Source organism: Manduca sexta, chromosome 27, assembly GCF_014839805.1.
Source record: "Manduca sexta isolate Smith_Timp_Sample1 chromosome 27, JHU_Msex_v1.0, whole genome shotgun sequence".
Taxonomy (NCBI): domain Eukaryota; kingdom Metazoa; phylum Arthropoda; class Insecta; order Lepidoptera; family Sphingidae; genus Manduca; species Manduca sexta.
Genome location: NC_051141.1, coordinates 1,470,706 through 1,479,769, shown reverse-complemented (window position 1 = coordinate 1,479,769; position 9,064 = coordinate 1,470,706). Strand labels below are relative to the sequence as shown.

General features: G+C 39.2%; 1 protein-coding gene across 1 annotated transcript; it reads right to left on the bottom strand.

Annotated features, from left to right (window-relative positions):
- Window positions 1-5,900: 5,900 nt before the first annotated feature.
- LOC115451267 lies at window positions 5,901-7,374 on the bottom strand (the record flags this gene model as incomplete). Its single annotated transcript, XM_037443981.1, is given in 6 exon segments — window positions 5,901-6,058; window positions 6,573-6,699; window positions 6,781-6,882; window positions 6,957-7,002; window positions 7,101-7,201; window positions 7,290-7,374. Coding segments are annotated over 6 exon segments (554 nt in total), but the record flags the coding sequence as incomplete, so codon positions are not given.
- Between the last annotated feature and the right edge of the window lie 1,690 nt (window positions 7,375-9,064).

Below are 9,064 nucleotides of genomic sequence, written 5' to 3'. Positions count from 1 at the left end.
AAAAAATCTTTTAGTGTTGGATAGCCCTTTGTTCGTGGTAGGTTATATATCATCAGGCTATGACTAATAGGAGCGGAGCAGTAATGGAAAATGATGCAAAAATGGAGAAAATTTATTACTTTTGAGAGTCTCCGTTGCGTGCGCTACGTAAACGGTTAAAGTTATGCAACAATCAAGCGTGACGGAATTGTTCCTCTCAAAAAATTCAAAAAAATTGTATCTGCACACCACATATCAGCCAAAGCCAGTAAACCACGTGCGAGCAAAGCCTTTTATTCACTTAAACAACAAATAGTTTTACTTACTTAACTAATAATTTTTAATCTAGGTTTACACTTCGACTCGAGTTTTTATATTATGAGCGCCGTTCTGTACATAACCATCCACAGTCATAGTTGAAACCATACTAAAGTTCGTTGTGTTCGGAACGCCAAATCTAAGACTTAGTACATATATATCGATGTTTTGAAATTCTACGCGCCAACTAAGTACGGTATACTAGCGCTATCTAGTGACTAATAGCAGAAGCATTTACGCGTCATCATAGCACGGTATGCTAATACTGCCCAGTAGCCATCAGTTAAAGTACTATTACGTACAAAAGTCACACGACATACTACCGTTATCCAGTAGCGCATAGAAGAAGCACCTTTGCCTTGTTTAGCGAATAATTTAACTAACGTCATCTGTCGACAATAAAAATAAACAATATCTAGTAATTATCTGTTAATTAACTAGCTGTGCCAACTGCTGAACGAAACACCAAATTAATTGTCTCGGTTTTTACAAAAAAAAAAAAAAAAAAAAATACGTGCTGCGCGCATCGCGCGCTCCTCGAAAAACGTTCACCTCTGCCTATGTTGTAATCCCAAGTATAATAATCAAACAAGAGACATCACATCACAGGCTTGACTCCGATTCGTGGTGTAATTCCTTCCACGGAGGAGACTGACCATACTTTTAATGTAGGCAGGCCCTTCGACGACGCAGCGTTCATGTCTGGGAAAGGAATATTGAAGGAAATGAAAATAGCTTTTAAGTCAATGAAAAATGCTTACTTCTGACTTTATGTGTCTAAACCTGAGTATTGTAATATAACAACAAACAACATTTAGTTCTTACTTGTGTAAGTTAGTTGACATATTATATTGAAATTAAACTAATTTTCGGATTCTATCGCGGTGCTAGTATTTTATTTTCTCCCGACGTTTCGAAGACTTTGCAGCCTTCATGGTCACGGGGGGGACTGAGGTGTTGTTCATCCGTAAAGTCAAAGTTACAATATCTACCTACATTTTACAATTATACAACTTTTTAAATTTTTTTTAGCTGTTGGTGGTCCGATCTACGCAGAATGAGCTCACAGTGTCTTGAAGTCTGGCAGCCGGTCTTTTGGGTTCCGATTTAATTAAATGTAGAACTGGATCCCAGGCTTGTGCAAGCTTCCAACCATCTTCCCTATTGAAATTAGGATGTTTTTTATTTCAATAGCCTCGCGAATCATCCTAGGCAGGAATCGGTGTTCTTTGGCGAGGATTTGTGGCTTGTCTAGTCGCAGATAATGATTGGCGCCTCCCTCAGAGTGTTCAGCGACTGCAGACTTCGTCGAGCGTCGGTGTTTCACGTCAGCTATATGTTCTTTTACGCGGGTCCCTATATTTCTTTTTGTTTGCCCGATATAAGAGAGGCCACAGTTGCAATCTATTTTGTATACTCCCGGTTCTTGTAGAGGTATGTGACACTTGACAGGTGGTAAAATTGACTAATCTTCTTAGGCGGCTTAAAATAAGTTTTTATGGAAGCACGCTTCAGGATGTAGCCAATCTTGTCGGTGACTCCTCTTACATATGGTAATACAACCGGAACACGTTCAACTGTGGCTGGTTTCACTCGGTTTCTGTGACGGCGGCGTGGAATTTGGAGCTTGTTGTCTCGCAGTACTTGCTTGACATGTTGCAGCTCAGCGGCCAGGTGTTTCTCGTCACAGATTCCTTGTGCTCTCTGAAACAAAGATTTGCCCACGGTAGCTAACTGTTTTGGGTGGTGATGAGATTCACCGTTCAGATATTTATCAGTATGGGTCTGTTTCCGATATACAGTATGACTTAAGGTCTGATTAGGATTACGGATGATTAAAACATCTAAGAAAGCAAGAGATTTATTGTGTTCTAACTCCATAGTAAATTGGATTTTATTGTTGATGGAGTTAAGGTGATTTAAAAATGCAGTTACTTTATCAGATGGTAAAATTGTGAAAGTATCGTCTACGTACCGTTTATAAAACCTTGGAGTGACCGGGGCTGTACTCAGGGCTGTCTCCTCGAAGTCCTCCATAAATATATCGGCGACTACCGGAGATACATAATATAGGGACCCGCGTAAAAGAACATATAGCTGACGTGAAACACCGACGCTCGACGAAGTCTGCAGTCGCTGAACACTCTGAGGGAGGCGCCAATCATTATCTGCGACTAGACAAGCCACAAATCCTCGCCAAAGAACACCGATTCCTGCCTAGGATGATTCGCGAGGCTATTGAAATTAAAAACATCCTAATTTCAATAGGGAAGATGGTTGGAAGCTTGCACAAGCCTGGGATCCAGTTCTACATTTAATTAAATCGGAACCCAAAAGACCGGCTGCCAGACTTCAAGACACTGTGAGCTCATTCTGCGTAGATCGGACCACCAACAGCTAAAATTTAAAAAATTTAAAAAAGTTGTATAATTGTAAAATGTAGGTAGATATTGTAACTTTGACTTTACGGATGAACAACACCTCAGTCCCCCCGTGACCATGAAGGCTGCAAAGTCTTCGAAACGTCGGGAGAAAATAAAATACTAGCACCGCGATAGAATCCGAAAATTAGTTTAATTTCAATGTCTAACATTCGCGTAAACATAAGAAATCATTATGACATATTATAATCAAGGTTATAGGGTAAAGGCCGGATAGTTGCCTCGGACGAATACATGCCTCAGTTCGAATTCACTATGATACGCTTGTTGATAGTGTTAGCGGTTGATCATAATTGAAAGTGCCCCCCGCACAGGCCTCGGTGCCGCAAAAACCGTTGAAGTAGGCACACGTATTTTGTCGATATTAGCAAATATCTTCCGCGGCTAAACATTGACGAACGTTGAAATTATATTAGTAAGCAATCTCTATTAAATAGTTTTATTACTTATAAAGATTTCAGTAACATTTTTGTTTCCTAGCATGCATTAGGGGTTTAATCAGAAGTCACTTGAAATCTAATGCAGTAGTGTGGTCACAATATGAAGACAAATATAAATTGATGTTAGAGCGTATTCAGAACAAATTTGTTAGATTCTTATATTTGAAATAGTTTGGTATGTACCCAGGTTTCCCACTGTTGTATACTACATTATTTGTTCTAGGTTACTATAAATTGGAAAAAAGGGAAGTATCTATTGCCTAATATTTATTTAAGGTGATTCGGGGTAAAATACACAATCCTAGTCTCCTACAAGCAGCTGGGCTGTGTGTCCCGGATAGGTATGTAGGGCGGCGGCAGCGACCGCCATTGTTGTCGGTGCCGCGAGCTCGCACCAACTTATTACGGCATGCACCATTGACGCGCGCGCTGCTTGTGCTCAATGCTTTGTCTAACCAGATTGATATATTTTCATGCTCTTTGACGGAATTCACATCGGCCGCTTATGTAATAGTAAGTAATAATAATAATAAATAATAATAATATCAGCCCTGTATTATATACTTGGAGGCCCACTGCTGAGCACGGGCCTCCTCTACTACTGAGAGGGATTAGGCCTTAGTCCACCACGCTGGCCTAGTGCGGATTGGTAGACTTCACACACCTTTGAAATTCCTGTAGAGAACTTCTCAGATGTGCAGGTTTCCTCACGATGTTTTCCTTCACCGTTAAAGCGAACGATAAATTCACAAAGAATACACACATGATTTTGTAGAAAAGTCAGAGGTGTGTGCCCTTGGGATTTGAACCCGCGGACATTCGTCTCGGCAGTCCGTTCCACACCCAACTAGGCTATCGCCGTTTTAGTAATAATAAAATATTATAATAACTATTGTAATACGCTATTGTATTTGGTATTATCTGTAAAATAGTTTTATGTGGAAATAAAGAAATAAAAAAAAAGTTGATTATTACTCTTTATTGTTTTATATATATAAATTACGCCCTTTCCAAGACAAGTCCCACCTATTTTGCCATTCATTTAATAACTCATTGTGTACATCATTGTGCGGTTTAAATAGTCTATTGATTCTAAAGAGCTCACGAGACGTAAAAAACTTTGCACCACAGCACCGATAGTTGTCCTATCGACCCATACAGGCGATCCGTATGTAATACAAGCTAATTAAGTCGCTCCATAGAAGATTTTGAGCGTAGTGAGTGACAGTCCCCACATAGAAGTCGAAATCCTTGTCTATAGATAACAGACCGATTCTTTCCTTTTCACAAAAATATTATTAAATTGAATTCGCAACGGTGATTTTAATATTCCTTTTAAAAACAGTTGGAAAGTTTTGTGAGGTACGAATGTAAGGCGATTTTTTTCACCCCATTCAGATTTTAATTGTTAACAAATATCCACCAAACTTTCAAGCCCCGATGTATTATTAGACTCTATTAGTAAGAGGCCGTCATCCGCATATCCGGTTAAAGTGCATCCTACAGGCAAGGGAATGGAAAGAAAATCATCGAAGCCCAAATTCCATAAGTAAAGACCTGCAACTGAACCTTGTGGACATCCCATAGTCAGCGACTTCGACACGGCATGGTGGCCAAGTTTCAGTTTGGATGTTCCGTACGAGAAGTATGAGTAAATTAGGGAATATATATTGCAGTCTCGTATTTTGTAACTTTTAATGTATTGAAAAAACTTGCAGTTTTCCGTGTTACAATGGATCGCCATGTGCAGGAAAAATGTACGTCATCACAACAAATGTGGTGACCTCCTCAACTTATATTGTGATTTTTACGAAATCACTTACCTACACGCGTCGTTTCACTTACATCCAAAACCATTGAATTTTAATCTATTTTGTATGAGCATTGCCTCCAACGATGGCCACAATTGACCTCGGAAACAATATCACCTCTGTACAACAAGTAACAGCAAAAATAAATAAATTACTTCAACGCGTATATTATCTTGTTACGACGACTGAATAATAATATAAATTACATTAAACTCACTGAATATTAACACAGATTAACTGACGCAACTGTAATCTCCCAAATTCCGGATTTTTTATCTTATTTCACCACCAAAAACTTCAACCAAAATAGTGGTGTAGAGGCTTATATACAAGACAGCTTAAATGCGAGTCTCCGAGCTATAGTATATACAGAGACTCGTCACCGATCATTAACCGGTACTTCTTACACTAACTCCACTCACGCTAAAGCGTATTAAACCAGGTCGTTATACAACAATTATTGACTACTCCGGTTTAAGTAATGCCTACTCTGGAAAATAAAGCAATACAAAGCACTCGTCGAACAAAACGTCGTAGCAATCGAATCTTTGGTCGACCGCATAAAATCTGTTATAAATGTGAACTCAAAGCAAGTACGTGTACGTCCTTACTCCTTAGTGCGCTCCCGCTCTTGTACTATGTACCTATTCAACACTATGACCGACTTCACTTTAAAGATCTCACGTCTCCCAAAGACGAAATCGTTCAAACTATCCATAAAACATAGAGAAATTTCTGCAATTCTATCACGAAGCCTTTTTATAATGGCGATAGACATAATGCACAGGTAAGTTCTTATAACATTAATTATGTACTGTCCCACGTGGGCAACACGAAATCTCTGTACTACTAAAACGGTTTATGCCTTAACCACGGACCATTACCACGCTGGCCTAGTGTTAATTGATTACCCAGAGAGGCACGGAGGCGGGCCATTCCTGACGCTCGGACTGAACGCAGAGGGCGGCGTCGGCGACCGCACGACGCTTCCACCCGGCGGCGAGGCACACACCTCACGCGGTACATTTCCCACCACGCGCAATCTCTCCGTACAGTGGTGATTCTGTAACTAAATCCAGTTTATTACAATGGATACCAATCATGACCAGTAGAGGATTGTTAACACCGGTCAAGTAAAAATTATGACCACGCTTTATGCAAATTCTTTAATAGAAAGCCGTTTTAGAACTCCAAACAAATTTTAATATATACCGGCAAAACACAAAGCTTTTTTAAAAAACGGCCCGAAAACATCGTCTCAGTTATGGTGCCTCAGATTAATAGGTAAATTCCTCGACTTGTTTAAATGTTTAAAAACGCGAATAAAACATAACTAAGTGTTGGTCGCGGCCATACCCGCGTTAAAACCTTTTCCTGCTACAAAATCACTATAGTGTTTTATGGTGCTACCTGTAAGACGCCAGAACCACATACTTAAAATCAGATTAAAAAATGGGGATAAAAAGATAAGCTTATATTTTGTTAATCCAGAAAAATCTATTAGTTCTTTCTGCATTTAAACGGATTGTATACTAACAGAAACAAAAAAAAAACAGATCATACGAAATTATACTTTTAGATACCTGTAGGACAGAGCGTTCCGGATCTGTGATAGAAACGTGCCAGGGTGCAGGCCGAGCTGCCGTCACGAGTCGCACCGGCTGCGTGGGCACGCGAGACGAGAAGTACGCGCCGACTGATTTGCTCTCCCTACAAGTGCATAAAATACGTTGCGAGTGCAGTGGCCAGGGTGAACTTGTGCATGAAGGCAGCTCGGAGCGGTCTGCTCACCGAGCTATCGAACCGCCGGGCGACGCCGATCGGGGCGGCGACACGGAGGGACTTCGGGCGCGAAATTCGGCGCCGACCACCAGCGTATCTTCCGCGTGCCACCTGTACACCACAACTTCTGTATAATATAAGTTACCTGCGTAACAGGAACCGAAGCGTTGTAAGAAATCAATTACCTCACAGGCGAGGAGCGCGAGCGGACCCGCCGTCCGCATTTCGCCTCTGTACATACAAATACGTCATCAACGATCTAGGGAAGCATCCGACAAAGCACGTGCATTAGCAACAACTCTAACGAGGGAACTTGGAGCCAGTGTCACCTCCGTGTTGCGGGAGCGTCGGTTCAAGGGGCGGCGGCGGCGGGCGCCACGCACACAGCTCGGAGTCGTCCCGGTCGGCGGCCGCCGCGCTGCTCGTGCCCCTGTAACACGCGCCACATGTCACGCACCGCCGGACACGCCGCACTCACCGGGTAGACACTACACTTAACAACTTGCGTGTCACCTTACAGCGAACTAATAATGCTCATGTTCCGTGTTGCTTCCGTCTTCTTACTTGGACAATTTAATAACACTGGATCTATTATGAAAACTATTCCATTGAATTTGTTTGTGATTAAATAAAGTCATGAATGTAGTCTAACGAATAAAGTTTTAAGAAGGAGCATTATAATCAAAGAGATTGAGTTATAATATTACATTTAATATTTAACAAAGATATTTAATATGAGAACGTTTCGGTCAAAGAGAATTATAATATTATATATATGGAAATTCAGTCATAATCAAAGTCATATTTTTTATATTTCATAAAAATATTAATCAAAGATTTTAATACTCTTTGGTATCAATCAAAAAATATTATGCAAAGAGCATTTATATATTATGTAATAACTAATACTACGGAAAATATGATGCTCCAAAAATAATTATTTTTGTTCAATAATTATAATAAGGATTTCATCTCAGAACGATTTGAAATTCTGAGCATCCTCCCTAATAATAACAAAATCTCACAGATGCCCATAAAAACAACAGAATATGACTCAAACTGGCGGAATAAAAATAATATAACACTTTTAATGACAAAACATTTTCAATAGTTTAAGACTAATAAGTGTTCCGTTTTTCTTTTTGAGGTACGGAACCCTAAAAACCGGCCAAGTGCGAGGCAGCCTTGAGCAAGTCGAGTATTCCGTACAAACCTGTAGGTAAGTAAAAGTTCACTCTTGGCGACAATCGAGTCATATTTATGGTATTTTTATTGCAAAATGAAATCCATAACAATACGGAAAGCTGGAGGAGCATAAATTAAAGACATAGGTCTAAAAATGTAAGTTTTGCGGAATTTGTCCTATATATGTGCTATAAAACCTTGCTTCATGCCAAGTTTCAAGATTCTAGGTCGACTGAAGGTATTGATTCCCTTGCGAATAGTGGCGAGTTTGAAGATATGCGGCTTAAATTGCTGTTTCTTGTGATTGCGTTGACATAGAAGTTTGATTTTGCTTAAAGGTATTATAGACCTGAGTATTTGATATGAATTTCAATTTAATACGTCTACGCGTTAATGAGGAACGGAGTAACTTTAAAATTATTAAAAATATTTTTATTATATGATGTAACTAAAAATTTACGGTTTCCACAATTTTTCCTTTATCTGTACTATACCACGTTGCTTCGTACCAAATTTCAATATTCCGAGTTCACGGGAAGTACCCTGTAGGTTTTAATTCCCTTGCGAGTTTCGAAAATTTGCGACATAAACAGCTGTATATTTTGATTGCGTTGGCTTAGCAGTTTGATTTTTTCACAGCTCCAAGGGGCAGTAATAGTATTTGATATAAATTTCAGCTTAATACCTGCACGCGTTCCTGAAAAAGAGACAGACGGACAACAAAGTGCTACTATAAGGGTTCCGTTTTTTACTTTTGAGGTACGGAACCCTAAAAAATAACATTGTGGAAGTCTCTTGAGTTAGTTTCAGATAAAAATTATGAAAGTTTCAGGTTTTAATTGGACACAAATCAATCTTACAAAATAAAACCTTATTTTTTTCATGTTATTTTTTTTTTGGTATCTAAGAACAATGAGATATATCCATACAGTTTTTAGGCCACATCTTTCCAGAATCTGAAATAAAATATATTATTTATCAATAACTATAATGTATGTTATGTATCAATTCCTTATGCCAATTGAAATCATTTGTTAACTTTGGATTAAAATGCAATTGAATAGTTCAAACTTTATGTGGAAACTATATTTGATGCAATTTAAAACCA